At 44.7% G+C, this 18,136-nt stretch overlaps 1 protein-coding gene across 4 annotated transcripts in view; it reads left to right on the forward strand.

Moving 5' to 3' along the window:
* Positions 1-18,136, forward strand: part of CPT1A (carnitine palmitoyltransferase 1A) — a 386,602-nt gene that overhangs the window by 344,402 nt on the left and 24,064 nt on the right. For all 4 annotated transcript variants that reach the window (XM_085644765.1, XM_085644763.1, XM_085644764.1 and 1 more), the window contains exons 17-18: positions 6,398-6,511; positions 7,676-7,768. In XM_085644765.1, coding sequence (XP_085500891.1) covers positions 6,398-6,511; positions 7,676-7,768 — 207 coding nt within the window. The remainder of the gene's footprint in view (positions 1-6,397; positions 6,512-7,675; positions 7,769-18,136) is intronic.

Consider the following 18,136-nt stretch of genomic DNA (forward strand, 5'->3'; position numbering starts at 1 on the left):
GCTACTTTCCGCTTGGGCCATGGTCCTCTCATCCTGTCCTGCGATCCTCAGCATTTAGAAGCTCCACAGAGCTTTCCTCAGAGGTCTCCTTCCGCTTTCAATACTTTGCATGCCTGTTCCGTGCTGAAGCGCCGCCTCCTTTATATCGCGTATCACGGAAGCTTTGTGATATGCACACAGTTGAGTGCTGCCAAGCAACATCCTGCGTTGCCGTCTTCTGGGCGTGCCTTGAGCTTCCCGTCCTGGCTTTCCGACGCACATTTTCAAGTCGCGGGGTCACGAATATTTTACCCTGCTTGCCTCCACGTTTCCTCTTTGGTGATACTCTCACCCTCCAAGCGTGTCACCAGAAGCAAGCTGGAACAAATATACACCTTTCATTATTGCATCTCTTCGGCAGTGCCGTGGGAGCTGGCAAAGTTGTCATACATATTTCATGTCTCTTCGGTGATACGCTCACCTTTCCTGCGTGTCACCAGAAGGCCAGTGCTACGCACACTTACTCATTGTTACATATATTTATAAATTTTTCCCATCCAGTGAGATGCCGTCCCTGTTCTGGTGATAGGCACACCCACATAAGAGTTTCTCTTTTCGTGTCACATTAGTCCTCGGTGATACGCTTACCATCCACCTTAAAATATTAACTGTATTTCCTAACTTGAACTGGGTACATTCTCTCCTCATCTTGTGTAGCTCCTTGGTGCTACTTATTTAAAGGTACTACTTTACCATCTTTTCTTCCTTTTGTGTCTGTCGTTCTTTAATTTTGAGTCATGGCTGCCAGCATGGCTCAACCTGCACCTTTTCTAAATTAAATGGCATAGCCTACCACACCATGGAAAGACTGGGCGAAAGTCTTTGAATCATATTTAATAGCCATAGGTGGGGAAAAATTCTGCCCCATAAGAAAACAACATATATTACTACATATTCTGGGTACTCATGGCGGGAATGGCACTTTACCTGACCGCGTGCAAGGTCGTAATGCAGATGATGATGAAGAGGATGATGTGTATGAAGTATCTCTTCTTAAATTAAAAATACATTTTGGCAATAAGATTAATATTGGCCTAGAATCCATACGTTTTACTGCAGAATTCAGGGTAAAAAGAGAGGGTTACCAGCTATAATGCCATTTTACGAGGGTTGAGTGAACTATGTGAGTCTGGCGAACTTAATGACTCTTTCATACAAGATAACTGGTGCGTTGTACCAACAAACCCAAAATACAAGAAAAATGATTACAGAAACAACTATACCTGTGCGCTGATGTGGAAATAGCTAAACCCATTGAGCACACTGCCATATATAACAGAGAAATGAAAAATCCTCTCAACAAGGATCTTGAGCAGATCCCAGAAATTACTGACCTATCCATCCTGACAGGCATACAAGCCAGGCTCAGGATGCAGAAGTCTATAAATGTAAGTGTTACAGCTGTGGAAGCAGTAACCACCTAGCCAACCATCCTAGTTGCCAAGCCAGATCCTCCATTTGCCGGAAATGTAACAAGAAATGACATCCAGCTAGAGTATGTCGTAGTTTTCCGAAAAAACTGACTGATTCAGAAAATCTCACTGAGATGAAGTCTCAAACTGTAAAGAAGATTATTTTTCAAGTACTGGCGGGCAAAGGGATCAATCGTATCAATACCTGGAGTGCGAGATTGCTTAAGTTGGTAAATGTATCAAAATGTTTGCAGATTCGTGCTCACCTTTCACTTTCATCAACATTGCTGATTTTAAAGAATTGAGCATTTGTGAGGGAGAAAGTTTTCAGCTGACATCAACCCTAGCGGTTACACGAGGGACCCATTCCGCTTAAACTTATGATTAAAACCTGTATCTCATTCAAAGATCGGTCTATTCTGGAAACGGTCTATGTTGTCGAAGAAGGGTCCAATCTTCTTGGCTGGCAGCATCAGAAAGAATTCGGGATTAAACTTGACCCTAACACCGAACAAGACCGTTCCAGCACAGGCTTTGAGGTGCGCAAACTATTTCATGAGGTGTTCACTACGGAGCGTTAGGGCTATTTAAAGATTTCCAACATAAAATAAAGTTTAAACCCAATGCCAAACCAGTTGTTCATAAAACCAGACCCATATTTCACCTTATGTGGGAACCACTCAAAAAGGAATTGTCCAGACTAAAAAAACCTAGGCATCATCCAGTAGGTGGAGTGCTCTGAGTGGGTTTGCCCTGTGGTTATCGCCAAAAGGCACACGGAGAAGATAATAATTGACCTCCAAGTCCTCAATGACAGTATCCTTATTGAGAGATGTCTGTTACCTCACATTCATGAAATTCTCAGCACTATGGGGGAAGCAACATGCTTGAGTGCCCTTTACCTCTCCATGACCATCCCGACTCCAGAGAACTGACCGCCTTTACAACACCTTTGGGTTCTTTCATGTTCTGCAGAATGCCGTTTGAGTTAGCCTCAGCGGCTGCTGTGTTTCACAAAATAATGCAAAAAGGTTATGCTTCCAAGACGATGTGTTGATGTATGGTGCCACCACTGAAGTGCATAATACTTCCCTAAAGCAAGTTCTTTTGAGATTCAAAGAGGCAGTTCTAACTCTGAAGGAAGAAAAATGCCAGATTGGGGTAGGTGGTGTTGAATATCTTGGGCACACCATTTGTATCAAACTCAAAATGAGGCTTCTTGACGCTGAAGAGAAAGCTCCTGTCCCTACATCCAAGCAAGAACTCCTATCATTCTTAGGACTTTTGGAGTATATGGCAAAATACGTAAAGTATTTTGCAGACCTAACGAGCATCCTCAGAGATCTGACAAAAAAACATTCACCATATAACTGGCAAGAAGTGCACCAAAGGTCATTTGAGAAGTTAAAGAATGCTATTCTATCTGCCCCATTCCTATGCAATTTCGACCCATGCAAATAAACCTTTTCTCACCAAGGATGCCGGCAACAAAGGGCGGGGAGCCACCTTGTTCCAGTTCATCAGTGGTGGCTCCCTTGCACAACAAGGTCTTCTTGTAATCTGTAATTTTGAAGTCTCCACCATACATTTTGGGCAGTTTCCTGTCACAGGCACTAGGCCTACCCACAAAAGTAAGGTACCATTTATATCGGGAGACTTGGGGGAATGCTGGATGGGGTGGAAGTGTGTGGATCCGAACAAATTCCAGAACTTTATATCCGAGAAATGTGAGAAATGTTTTTTTTATTATTATTTTTTGTTTTACAAAGTTAGACGTTAGCAAGGGATTCTGGGTAACAGAACCTGGTGAGAGCCACACAAGTCACCACATCCTGGATTTCCCTGGGTGTCTAGTTTTTAGAAATATATGGGTTTGCTAGGTTTCCCTAGGTGTCGGCTGCGCTAGGGTCCAAAATCTACAGATAGGCACATTGGGAAAAAAAAGGTTAGTGCCTAGTGTGTTTTCTGCTGCCCTGGGGGCAGAAAGACTGTGGCTATCTTTTGGGGTGGTGGGGACACTGGTATGCTCATTCTGGGCAGCCCCTACCCCTACGTATAAAAAATCCAGTTTAATCGCTGGTGCCTAGTGAGTTCTCTGACTCCCCCCCCCCCCCCGCACATACCCCCTGTCAATGGGGCAGATTGGGGGCCACTGGCCCCATCTGCCTCCTGGGGGGGGGGGGGGGGTAGTAAGAAAGTCTGTGGAATTTTGTGGGGGGTGGAGTATTGGCATGCCCATTGTGGGGGGGCAGATCAGGGGCTATGTCCCACATATGCCTCCTGGAGGGGCAGTAAGACTGTGGCAATTGTGTTTGGGGTGTGGGCATTGGCATGCCCCCACTCCTAGGTATAAATTTAGAAAATGATTCCTTGGTGGGCTTTCTGTCCCCATTTCACAGGTAAATAGAGCCTTGGTGAACTCCTTGCTCTGTAATCTATCACACATGACATTGGGAGGGCTGGTGGGCCCTCTGGATGATGCAGACTGGAGGTAAACTTGCTCACCCTGGCGATATCGGCTAGACTACACCTCATTCAAATGCATATTTTAGGCTGCACATATTTCACACCTAGATGGCTGTGGTAGGCAAAAAGGCTCCCTGAACCCATCTGCACTTGACACCAGGACTGTATAAGAGATTTGTTTCATATGGTGTGGGGATGCCCTCGTATTCAGCAATACTGGCTCACCATCCACTGAACTCTTTTAGAGGTCCTGGGCCAGCAGATTGAGGCCTCACCTAAAATTGCCCTCTTAGGGATCCTAGAGGATTTGGGTCGCCCCAGGGGAGACCGAATCCTAGAAGAAATGGGAACGCTATTGGCAAAAAGAGACATAGCATATTGGAAGAAGGTGAGGGTGGGCATGAACCATTGCACATAGCTGGAGGAACCAATTTATATAGAAAGGGGTGTCGAAAAAACACCCCAAGATGTGGGGAAAATGCTGATCCTTCTGAGTACTGAATGAGAACTGTACGTAAGAGGGGAGGAACAGTTCAGATATGAATAAAGATGGATATGATTCTTCGTTGGGGGTTCCCTACGTGGACCAGCGAAAGGTGTGTATTGTTTGTTTTTTCTAAAAGACCAACAAAAATGTTATTAACAAAAATCAGACAGAGGGACTAATTAAAAAGACCTATATAAAATCAACTACTTTAAAAAAAAAAATTCTTCTCAGATAAAAATGCCTGCAAGGGATTTTATTTCGAAATTAGTTAAACCCAGACTAATGGCCTCAAGTATATGAATTTTCAAAATCAAATTAGATAATCAAAAGTGAATAAATCAAAAAATAAATCAGCATAGGGTGTATTCTTTTTTTGTAGAAATTTATAATCAAATAATTGAATTAAAATGGTACAAAAGAATAGTCACATAAGTGACAGAGATTGACAATCTTCAAATAAGATATCTACTAGTCAGTTAAGTGAGTAACCCATTTCAAAAGCCTATTTACAAATAGAAATGTTCATTTAACATTCAGTAAAAATTCATATATAACCATATTAATTTGTTCATGACTGGTCAACGTTTAGTTCGTGCCATATGTTACATCTAGTAGACCATCTTCAGGAACAAAATATTCTTATGTGGACTGAAGACCCCTCTGTAAAATATATAATCACAAAAACTGTATTTGTCAACCAAAGACGTAATAAAGAACAAGATATACACCTGAAAAAAGTGAAGAAAAGAATGATTTGTTGTCTTGAAACAATGAGAGCCCTTTAGCATACAGTCTAGCTCATCTATTATAAGAATAGAAGAGTTAGTCATCTCTAGATAGGTGGGTGAGGGTTATTTGACTAATTGTTTTATTTTTTATGTGAATATTGTTTTGTTGAATTAAATTATTTGATAATAAATTGCTACAAAACAAATCACACCAGTTGCTGATTTATTTTTTGATTTATTCACGTTTGATCATATAAATTGATTTAGAAAATTCATATACTTGAGGCCATTAGTCTGATATTGGTAAATGTAGTTTCACTCATTTGAAATAAAATCCCTTGCAGGCACTTTCACGTGACAATATTTTGTTACCCAAGCCTCCAAGTATATATCGGGGTGCCCGATCAATATAATACTTTTTTTTTTAAAGCGCTGGTGATGGCTGAGACAGCATCATTTTCCATTCTCCATTATATGAATTTCCTGCTGTGCAATTTCTCCTTACCACCCAATACAAAGAGTAATTTTGTGCTTTGCCATTCCCTGCTCTTTCAGATGTTTTCAACACTGTTGATTACAATGGTCTACTTGGCTGACGTCACATATCTGGAAAGGGGACACCATCCTGTACTACTTTACATTCTTCTTGACTAATCTCAGTCGCCCAGTCATACTCAGTTCAATCTTTCCTGATTCTGTTCTTATGTTCGAAGAGAAAGTGAAGCTTCCTCAAAGTGTTTGATTCAGTGGAAAGTTTTGAATTTTTGACCCTTGGGTGTAAATTAATTTTGCACCTGAGAGCTTGTTGGCCATCTGAGATGTCAAAATGACTAGTATATTATGGGGGTTGGTTTAGGTGGATGGCTTTCTAGGCCCGACCAATCTAAACTTCAATCTCAGCTCAAAGGAAACCAGCTCCTGTACTCTTAAAAACAGTTCAACCTGCATCTAGAGGCCACAGAAGTGATGAATGAGTGTTTTTCTCAAATATCATACATATCATAACATTAAGTATTATGAGACTCATTCGCTTTTCTGCTGTACAATTATAGTAATACCTGAAAACATTTCATATGGAGAACGAATTGTGATGGGATTCTCTCCAATGCATAAACCGTTTTTAAGCATACTACGACTGACCTGTTTCATAATGAACTAACATGGTATTAGCATGATTAATTTATGAAATCAAAACTCAAGATAAATTTGACCTGTTGCTGTGAACTACATTGTTTCTAACTCGTGGTTTTGTTTTCAACAAACAGGTTTTGTCTGAACCTTGGAGACTGTCCACCAGTCAGACTCCTCAACAGCAAGTGGAACTTTTTCAACTAGACAAGAATCCAGAATATGTTTCAAGTGGTGGAGGTTTTGGTCCTGTGAGTAGATATTGTACAGTGTTGTATTTTATATACTATGCCAAATCTTTGGTACAGTTGTCTTTTCTGTATCACGTTCAGAAACATCCTGATTGCAGTTAATTCCTGGTAGTGCTCACACTATAAAATGTAGGATCTTGATTCTCGTATCAAATGTGAGAGATCTTCTAGGAAATTGTAAGCCTTGACTGTTTGTAACCCTAATGTTAGAGGCAGGAAGTTTGAGACACACACATAGACACACACACATAGACACACACACACACACATACCTACACCTATATATACACCCACACACACACACCCATATACACACACACACCTATATACACACACCTATATACACACACCGATACACACACACCGATACACACACACACACACCTATACACACCCCTACACACACCTATTTATTACAATGTGAATATCCAATCCAGACAGTAGGCACAGGTTGGGTAAACTGTACTTATGGAAAGCACTGTTCCAGAAATCTGTAAACTCTGCTTGAAAGTCATCAAGTTAGGTATTGGGTACTGTTCTTAAAACTATGCACAGCATGTGTTCTACAACAACCAAATCTGCAAATGGAAAACGCTCCTTACCTGTAGCAATTGATTTGTGGCATGTTATGGTGTCATGTACACCCTATCCACCACCCCTAATGTGAGCTCAGTGTATCAAGTCGTTTCATTAAATTATTCTACTAGAATGTGGGTTTTTTAATACAAAGATCTTATAATTATTTCCCCCTACACACACACACACAGATGTATGTATATATATATTCGTTGGTGAACAACACAATCTCAAGTGTAGTCTGTGTCCTGATCCATTGTGAGTCCCAGTAAGATATCACAAGTCGCCGCTAAGCTTCTTCTTACAATGCCTTAGCCCAACCCTAGATGGCAGCATTGTTCACAACATGCGAATCTAAAACACAACCGGCTGTACACCAATTGCTACGGGTAAATAATGTTTTCCTTCCTCCCCTAGATTAAGCTTCTGTTTTCAATGTTCTCTAATTGACCTCTTTCACAACCTCATCTGCAGAAAAGGGGTGAAATTCAGGGGTGGAAGTTAGTAATAGGTGCAGAAATGCTAATAAATTGCTGGGTAGTAATGATAAGATAAAATTTGCATGACATTACCCTTCTGTTTCTTTAGGTTGCTGATGATGGTTACGGAGTTTCTTACATTATAGTGGGCGAAAATCTGATTAATTTTCACGTATCCAGTAAATTCTCAAGCCATGAAACGGTATGTACAAAAATAAATATAGTGAAAATAACCTTGATGGAAACTGAAGCTTTTTGACCTGCTCAAACCATTACATGAAAACATTTGCCATTTCTATGCATATTTTCTAGGTCCATAAAGTAAATGTTCGGTTAATTTGGGTGAATTGTGTCACTGTAAGATATATATAGGTTAATTCATGTAATTTTCATCAAAATGGCTTTACGATGGTACATTATAGAACACTTGTTGGTTGTAATATTAGTAGCATTAATTTGCTGCATGGATGGAGTACAAAGAATACATAATATAGTACATGGCAATACACATAGTATTTGCACATACAGGAGGGGCGGGCAAAAATAGAGCTTTTTACAGTGTGAAAGGGCCTTACAGTATTCCACCAACAAGTAGTTTGGTTCTGAAACTGTGGATAACTGTAAAATGCTTTCTCGCAGGCGTCAACCATAGTCTAGATAACTCACCATGACATCAAGCCCTTAATATCCGAATGCCTAGTCACCATCTTCAGATTCTTTTTTTTTTTTTAGGTCTAGCATCAGCGTGCATGCGCTGTCTGCAAGGCCTGTTGTGGGAAACAAAACCACTTAATTTCTGCCTGCTACTTACCTTTGGCTCCCCCTCCGTCGCTCTTTGCTGCATCCTAAGTCGCCCTTGCAGCCGATGCCTCCCTTCCGGTCAAGGCTAAGGAGCACCGGCCAACCACAGTGTCCTTACCCTTACTTTGCTAATCTGTTGTTTAGATAACTATTTTTTTTTTTTTTTTTTAAAGGTTGCTTGACGCCAGATTTAGTGTTTCCTTTAAATAGGCGGCGGGCCCGTCGCTGCTTCCCCCACCCTCCAACATGCATGCTGTGTTTTTGTTGCAGCTCAAGCTTTGTAAACATTTTTTGTCATCGTAAACAAAGGTGTTATGGTTTTTTTAACTAAAAATACTAGTCACCGTGAATGTTCAGAGTCACACGGAAGCGCAAAATGTCACCACTGCTAGTTTCAATTTATGCTGCTGTGTTCTTTTCAATAAAATATTGCCTAGATTTAACAATTCGCAAGCTGATCTATATTATGTGTCTGAGCTCTTCCACTGAATATTCCAAAGAAATAAACATATGCAAATAACACAACCAAAACGTATGAGTTAGTTAAAGGTCCATTGCACACAACGTGTGGAATAAATATAGCTGACCGACCCTACAAAAAAAACGCAGCTCTCGACTTTAAAGGTAACATCCCGCCACTCGGAATTTATTTAGCTGAGATGCAGAAATAGTTGTACCCCCTACCTAATAGAGCGTGTTAATTTATTCTGCTCCAAAACGGGTGCCGCGCGGCAATACATTTACCTTTGTCTGTGGCTTTTGTTGCTCAGGGGATTGTGGGGAGGCGAGAAGTAGTTCAGTTCCCCCATTTGGTGCAGTGCCGGCTGCGTACTCTCCCTGCGGCAAGAGACCATATGCTTCGCATAGCTCCGGGCACAGATGCAGCAATTACCAAAGCCCAAATCTCTCATTCCGCAAAACTGACGGCTGCAGATTTACAGTTTTGCTTTGTATTTCTAAAAGCTCTCGCCATTAAGTGATCTTGCTAAGGGGTCCGTTTGCTTGAACCTGGGCTTTGACCTTTGCCATGTTGAACATTGTTCTTCACAAACGATAATATCATTACAATCACACAGCAGATATAGCAGTGTGCCGTTGTACAAAACTTTGTGTGGACACAGTCAGCAAGTTATTACTTGTTTATACGGCACCATCTTGTGGCTAAAATAAAACCTATTTATATTATGTTGCAGAAAGCAAAACATTGTTGATCTGAAAGAGACAATTAGTTATAGATTTCATACCTTGTGTATTACCCCTAGGCGTCAGACTGGATCCGGAGAATTTTTCATCAGCAGTACCCCTGCGAGTCGAAAGATGGCGTCGGTCGGCTCCACGTTCATTGTTGGTGTTGTGGTCGCCGGAAAGACGTAGTGCTAGCTGCTTAGACGCCGCCTTCGCGTGGTGACATCAGTTCTTTTTTTCCCACGCCAGCCGGTGCAGATCTGGAGACAGCGGTACCTCCAGTCACTTTTTTGACTGACTTTTTGCCGACTTTTGTCAACTCCGTTTTTGAGTCTTCGACTTCTGGTGCACATCAGGAATGTCCGGTTTTAAGGCTTGCGGTTCCTGCTGAAAACGATGTCGGTGATGGATCCGCACCGCGTGTGCCTGTGGTGCCTGGAACGCGACCACGATCGCAAGTCGTGAATCCGAAGTCTTGGCAGGAGCGGTCCTGAAAGCTTCTCAAGGCCCTGCAGTCTGCTCCACGCCGTTCGAGGTTCCGTTTGTGCGGGGAATCAAGGTACCGGTCGTGGAGCCGCCACCACTACTCATCTTCGAAGTCTTTGCACTCCTCAAGTAAGTCGAAGCACAAGAAGAAGTCGAAGAAGCATCTTTGCTCTTCGACTTCTCCCCGTCTGTCGGCGGACGTGACGAGGGATACCGGTGGTGCCCTTCCTGCGGCTCCGCATACAGAGCCCAAAGGCTTGGCTCCAAGTTTCCCTCCCTTTCCGGGACCCGGAGCGACCCCTGCCCAGCTTTAAACTTTCTGCGAAGCAATGCATGCCATCTTTGGGCAGCCTGACTCCACTGGCGTGCCCTCAGGCCCGTGGACTCGGCTGGGGGACCTGGACCTTCGACGCCAGCGGCTTTGGCCCCAGCAGAGCAGGGTCCCCTTGGATCAGGACTGGATTTGGACCTCATAACTCCTCCACCGGCATCAATTCAATCGGCACTATACCCGACGCCACTTGTGTCCCCAGCCGGCATCGACCCCGCCTTCCATCCCAAAATGGGCACGGAGTTGGACCGAGGTCGACCGACGCTGGATCCGGCGCCGATGGGTACTTTTGTACCCCTGTTCCACCCTGGTTCTTTTAGGCCAGATAGGCAACCAGAGGAGGGTGAGGAGGACTGGGTGGGGTCTGGAGACCCTTTAACTGACCAGTTAGAGCATGATCCGGACTGGAGAGAGGATTTGGGGAATGCCAGTGGTTTGGAAACCTCCCCAGACCTTGGCATGTTGTCTCCTCCTACCTTGGCTACGGAGCTTCTTACGCAGTGGTGTTGCGTAGGGCGGCCGAGGCTCTCAACCTCGAGCTACCTACAGTGGCGGTCAGGACTAACCTCCCAATAGAGATGCTTCAACTGGCAGCGGGCTGTTCGGAGCCCCTGCTACCGTTTAATGAGGCCCTCACTGACATCCTTTTGGGCACCTGGTCCAGGCTTAACACAGGAGCTCCTGTGGATAGAATTATTGCCCGACGCCACTGCCCAGCCCCGGGTGACCCCACTTTTCTCTCCCAACAACACACCCCTTAGAGCTTGGTGGTCCAAGCCTCTGCATCCAAAGGCGCATTCCCTAACGCACAACCATCTTGTTGATGTTTTCTTCCTCCAGCTTGGGACTGCGGTCGGTGAACACCGCATGTCTGTTGGGCCGCTGCACCTATCTGTGTGGGATACAGTAGCACAGGTGCTGCCACAGTGCCCGGAGAAAGCCAGGGCCGTGCTATCTCGTGCAGTCGCCGAAGGGAGAGACTCAGCCCAGTTCACCATAAGATGTGGACTGGATACCGCCAACTCGCTAGGCAGGATGATTTCAGTGTCGGTAGCCCTTCAACACTATGCCTGGCTGAGCTCGACTGGTTTGTTCCGGGGATGTCCAAGCTACCCTTATCGACAAGCTTCATAACTGTCCTTTCAGACTTCTTACTTTAAAGACTGCCTTACTGGTTGCCATCACCTCTGCTTTCAGGGTAAGTGAGCTCCAAGCTCTTTCTTCAAAGCCTCCTGTTCTGGCTGTTCATCTTCTGGTTGTTCATCTGGACAAGGTCGTCCTCAGAACCAGACTTTTCTTTCTTCCCAAGGTGGTTACTTCTTTCCACATTGGTCAAACCATCACTTTGCCCACCTTCTTTCTGCCTCCTTATCCTTCTAAGGAGAAAGAGAGGCTCCACTGTCTGGATCCAAAACGTGCGCTTTCATTTTATTTGGATAGCACCAAGCAACTCCGGGTGGATGATCAGCTGTTTGTGGGCTACGTGGGCGCCAAAAAAGGTTGGGCCGTGCACAAACAGACCATCTCTAGGTGGGTAATTTTGTGCATCAAAGCTTGCTACTCTTTAGCAAAGATGGAGCCTCTAGTGGGACTGCGCGCCCATTCCACCAGGGTGACGGCAGCTACCACTGCTTTGAGACGGGGAGTTCCCCTCAATTGCATCTGTCAGGCAGCTACGTGGGCATCTCTGCACACATTCTCAAAACACTACTGCCTGGACAGCCAAGTCCGGAGAGACGACTTCTTTGGTCGTTCTGTTCTCCAGGACTTTCTGGTGTGACCTTGGTTCGCAAACCCACCTCTGGGGCTGGTATTTCTGGGATATCTATTCACAAGGTAAGGAATCTATAACTGTCTCCTTCAGACGAACAAGTAATTCACCTTTGGTAACGATATTTCTGTAAGAGACATAGATTAGTTATAGATTCCTTACCCCCCCCCCCCCCCCCCCCACCCGTCCTCCGCATTCTGGAAACTGACTTCTAGGGTCAGGGAATCCCTTTCAGGGATGGAGTTTTGTGCACCAGTGGTCAGTGTCTTGCATGGCTATGCGCTTTTTTCGCGTGGAATGTTGTGTAAATGAACTGATGTCAGCGCGCGAGGGCGGCATCCAAGTAGCTACCGCGATATCATCCCGGCGACCATGACGCCAACGACACACGCGGAGCTGACCGCCACCTTTCGACGCTCGGGTAATTCTCCGGATCCAGTCTGATGCCTGGGGGTGTCGCCGAAGGGAGAGACGCAGCCCAGTTCACCATAAGATGTGGACTGGATACCGCCAACTCGCTAGGCAGGATGATTTCAGTGTCGGTAGCCCTTCAACACTACGCCTGGCTGAGCTCGACTGGTTTGCTACGGGGATGTCCAAGCTACCCTTATCGACATGCCTGTTGAATGGCCGTCGCCAGTTAGAAGACAAAGCAGACAATGCGCTAGAGCTTCAAGGACTTTCAGGCTACGGCCAAGTCCTTGGGCCTCACCACCACCCACCCTGAGCAGTCTGCTTTTCGCCCCTTTCGTGGCTACACCACGTTCTGCCCAGAGCCACAGGCCGGCGTAAGCTGTTCAGCCCCTGTGCGGCCGGGGACGTGGGACCCACCTCCGAGCGGGTCAGTCCACCACTACTCTGCAGCAGCCTCCAAACCCTCCTAGTCTGACCTTTCAGGGCCAAAGCAGGTGCAAGGTCTCTTTCAGCAGTGGGGAGAGCCTTTGTTAGATCTATTCGCCACCGAAGAGAAGGAGCAATGTCAGCGATACTGCACGTTGGAATTTGCTAGGCGAGGCTTTTCGTCGCGAGTGGAGTTGCGGTCTTCCGCCTATACCACTTCTGCACAGAGTGCTGAAGAAGATCAAGCGCGACTGGGCCCAAGTCATCCTTGTGGCTCCGGATTGGGCATGAAGAGTCTGGTATCCCAAGCTGTTACACATGTCTATCGATCCTCCGATCCAACTGCCTCTTCAGGAGGATCTTCTGTCTCAGCTGCGGGGGACGGTCCTCCATCCGAACCTGTCCAGTCTCCACCTCCTTGCGTGGAGATTGAGCAGCGACAGATGACAGCCTCCGACCTTCCTCCCGAAGTCTGTGATGTTATCTTGGCAGCCAGGCGTCCCTCCACTGAGATGGTATACGCCTGCAGATGCAACAAATTTGTGGCATGATGCGCAGCAAAGGCTGTGGATCCCCTTTCTTCCCCCTTTTCTGAGATTCTCTTGTTCCTCCTGTCTTTGGCCCAGCAGGGCTCTGCTCTGGGCACTTTGAAGGGGTACCTCTCAGCCATTTCAGCCTTTCCTAGGCTTCTGACCAGCCTTCTCTTTTCAAGTCCCCTGTTGTAAATCACTTCCTTAAGGGCATTACTCATCTTTTTCTTCCTGTTCCTTCGTAATGCCTCAGTGGGACTTGAACTTGGTTCTTACTTACCTTATGTGCGCTCCCTTTGAGCCGCTTCATAACTGTCCTTTCAGACTTCTTACTTTAAAGACTGCCTTACTGGTTGCCATCACCTCTGCTTGCAGGGTGAGTGAGCTCCAAGCTCTTTCTTCAAAGCCTCCTGTTCTGGCTGTTCATCTTCTGGTTGTTCATCTGGACAAGGTCGTCCTTAGAACCAGACTTTTCTTTCTTCCCAAGGTGGTTACTTCTTTCCACATTGATCAAACCATCACTTTGCCCACCTTCTTTCTGCCTCCTTATCCTTCTAAGGAGGAAGAGAGGCTCCACTGTCTGGATCCAAAACGTGCGCTTTCATTTTATTTGGATAGCACCAAGCAACTCCGGGTGGATGATCAGCTGTTTGTGGGCTACGTGGGCGCCAAAAAAGTTTGGGCCGTGCACAAACAGACCGTCTCTAGGTGGGTAATTTTGTGCATCAAAGCTTGCTACTCTTTAGCAAAGAAGGAGCCTGTAGTGGGACTGTGCACCCATTCCACCAGGGTGACGGCAGCTACCACGCAATTACAACGCAGTTGTTACAATGACCACGTTGTAATAACGCATACCATTACCCCGCGAATCGTAACAACGACTTGCTCTGGGGGAGGCGCTGGATGTTGGATTGGTATAATTTACTATTCCGACTCCAGTATGTGCAATAGTAGGGAAAGTGTCGGTTTTTAAATCCAACACCTTCTGCCCCCTCCGCAAGTCTTTGTTCAGATTTGCAGAGTAATAGTATCCTGGAGGGGAAGCATTCTGAGCCCAATATACAAATCGGGTTCTCGTTCCGATCCTGCAAACTATAGACTGATTGCGCTAATTGATGTGGAGGCTAAAATTTACGCATCAAACCTGCTGGTAGATCTAGAGGACTGGGTGGCGCGAACAAGCCTTATTCCCCCAACACAAACTGGTTTCAGGGCCGGGATGGGCACCTTGACAAACATTTCCGCAGTAACCCTCATGGCCAATCAAGCCCTTAGCACCTCAAGGCCACTCTACGCTTGTTTCATCGACCTCAAAGCGGCATTTGACAAGGTCTCAAGAGTCAGGCTATGGACAAAAATGCGTAACTGGGGCGTCCCAGCAAAGTTGCTGGAGGCCATAATCAACCTGTACTCCGAAACGTGGGTCCAGATTAGGATAGGAGACGGACTCAGCATCACCAAGAAAATTCACACACTTAACGGACTAAAACAAGGGTGCGTGTTGGCACCATGCCTTTTTAACTTTTATACCGCTGATTTGGACGAGCATATTCGATCAATCCAATGTGATGCTCCAAAACTTGGTACAACACCTATATCCAGCCTTCAATATGCGGATGACATCGTTTTACTGGCGCAAACACCAATTGGTTTGCAACGATTAATTATTGAACTCGGAGCCTATACCACCTTGGTCCATCTGACCATCAACCACAAAAAAACTAAGGTGATAAGCTTTAATAAACATCATAACGCTAACCGTAAATTTACCTGGATTTTGGACAAACGACCTCTGACTGAGGTAGATTCATACAAATATCTCGGCTTCCAAATTGATCGCAGACTCACTTTTAAGACCCACATGTCTCAAGGTCATATGAAATCTAAACAGCTGCAGTTCGCTTTCAAAACCTTAAAAAACAAACTTGCAGGGGGCTCCACTGGGCACTTATTAAAGGTTATAGCAGCAAAATTCCTGCCCTCCATCTCATATGGCACAGAAATCTTGAATGGCAAGGATGCTATAGGCTTGAATTTGGAACAGTCAATCCTCTTTAAGAAGCTGTTCGCAATTCCACGACACATCCCGCAAGCTCAAATTCGCCTCGAGATGGTTTAAAAAATCAGATCCCTGACAAACAAGGCACCCTAGTCAAGTATTACTGGAGGATGCGCGACGCAGAGGAAAACACACTCGCACATTACTGTTGGGCGGAAATTGAAAAGCAAGCAAGCTTCACAAATTCAATTTTCAAAGTTCTGAAGGCTTCCCTCTCAGCTCTGAAGTTGGAGGAGGCATGGCTTACAGCCTCCACCTACTCCTGCTTCAAACTATTGGTCAATAAAGCCACAAAACGGCTTTCCATATCACTAGACAAAATTGCCTTAGCAAAAAACAAACATGCCTGGGCCGTGATTCAGTCATATCAGAGGCTGCAACCCCAACCCTACTTGCAGGATCACTTCTCTGCCAAGAAAAAACATTTTCTCACTTTACTAAGGCTAGGGTCATACCCCTCAAAGGACCTGACCCCAAAATGGAAACAAGCATGGCAATCAACGGAATGTCGCCTGTGTGGAGCTTGGGATGAGTCGTTACTGCATCTACTATGCATCTGCCCTGCCCTGGCAGAAAAGCGCAAAAAGGACCTCCGGGAGATCTTTAGGACGGAACAAATAAGAACTTGTAGAGCAGCAGTGATTCACTGTCTTACGGGCTCATCCATCCCACTGTCCTGCAGAGTCATAAACTTCCTAAAAAATGCAGCGAAAGATTTGGCCAATACAGAATCCGCTAACTAACTTACGCTGTATTAGACTAACTGGTTTCAAAATCATTCGAAATTCTTGTTCAAATGCTAATTTTTTATACTTTTTATATTACCAATCACAATGTACATTCTTGAAAGTTTTATTTATGGTGGTATTCTCCACCCTTTTAAGGTTTTTATGAAATCAAATAAAAGTATATTTCTTTGCGTTGTTACAATGCGGTCATTGTAACTACCGTGTTGTAATTCCCTGTGGGGAAGCTCCTAGTTTACAAACTTTCATTTCTGTTGAGTTTTTAGTAAGCATGTGTCTCGGTCTAATTAATTGTGTGTGTGTATATTTGACTTTTACGTACCCCTTGAGGTGAAAACTTGCTGGGCATTAAATGGCCAACAGGTTAATAAGAGTTCACAAATAAAGTTGAAATCTCCAAAATAAAAATGCCTGTCTTCTAACCGTATTGCCTAGTGCCACATTCTCCCCATCCTTTCAATCCTAGAGAAGTTCCTAATTTCTTTATTTACCTTTCTCCTAGCCTTACTGATTGATGCAGGTTTAAAAGTCTTGCCAAATCCACTCATAATCAGCTGTGTCTACAACAGCATTGTTGTGAACCTCAACCTCTTAATCTCCCCCATAGCTCTCTTCAGGATTTTCAATAGTGTCGAGCTTTCAATTTGCAGTAAATCCTTTTCCTCTAAATGAATAACTAAAGTAGCGGGCCAGCTGCAACCCTTGAACTAGCATAAGTAGGAGCTAACCCCAATGCATTCTTCTTCCACCACCATTTTATCCGCACTATGCTGTTATGAAAGCCAAGCTTCTTTCCACATGACCACATCTTGCTTGTCTAGATGCCCTATTTATGAACGAATGTCTACAGATCTGAATCCTAATCACTCCACTTATTTGCCAGTTAAGAAAACCTGGAACAGCAGCAACAGAAAATGAATAAAGATCCTCACAATGATACAGACCATTCCTCCGGTCTTATTTATCTCTTAAAACAATCAGAGCTCCATCTATCGAACTCTATAATCTGCCTCACATACTATCTTCTAATCCCGCCTCTGCAGCTGTACCAAAACGAAAACAGTGTGTTTCAAACTCTCCTTCTGGTAAATACAGTCTATACAAAACCCACGCCTAACCTTCAGCAAATTAAAACTCAGGAATAGTATACCATCAGCATGTCAAACAGCAATGACCCAACTCCCAACACTATAAAACTGTTCCAACAAGTCACAGCACAAATCTGCTCCCTAAGATATTACTTCAAATACATAAACCTACCTCTGACCCGTTTTTGTAACCCCAAGACACGCTCTCTATAGCGTCTCAACTACCATGACAGCTTGCTTAAATGTTCTTCCTGCCCCTTTCAACAATTCAGATGACTGTAAATGCCCAGAAAAATAATCTCAACATAACTACTGCAAGTTACTCTTTTTCCTGATCTTCAAAACACCTAAGGCTGGCGGCATTTCCTGGAACAAACATGACGTAATTGTCCTTGTTGGTTTCAATGGAGTTGAAACAATCTCTCAACCACCCTTCTAGTATACTGTTACCCATCTCATTTAGCGAGGGTTCACAACCCCAGAATAACTTTTCTTAAAAGGCTATACTCATCAGCTTTTTCCATTAAGGCCAAGAAAACAACCATTACAAAGCCAATAGGTCCTGCCTATGTGAGGGCTACTGGCTTTGCCAATGTCTTTTAGCCATATTGTAAAGCTGAATTGTTGCTGTGCAGCATGGCTAAAAGTGATTTAAAAAAGCTCTGTGATGGGGTGCTTTGCTTGGCGGTCCAACTTGGCAGACGCGCCTTAGCGAGGCTCCCGTAGTCTGAAA

Source organism: Triturus cristatus, chromosome 3_1 (assembly GCF_964204655.1).
Source record: "Triturus cristatus chromosome 3_1, aTriCri1.1, whole genome shotgun sequence".
Classification (NCBI taxonomy): Eukaryota; Metazoa; Chordata; class Amphibia; order Caudata; family Salamandridae; genus Triturus; species Triturus cristatus.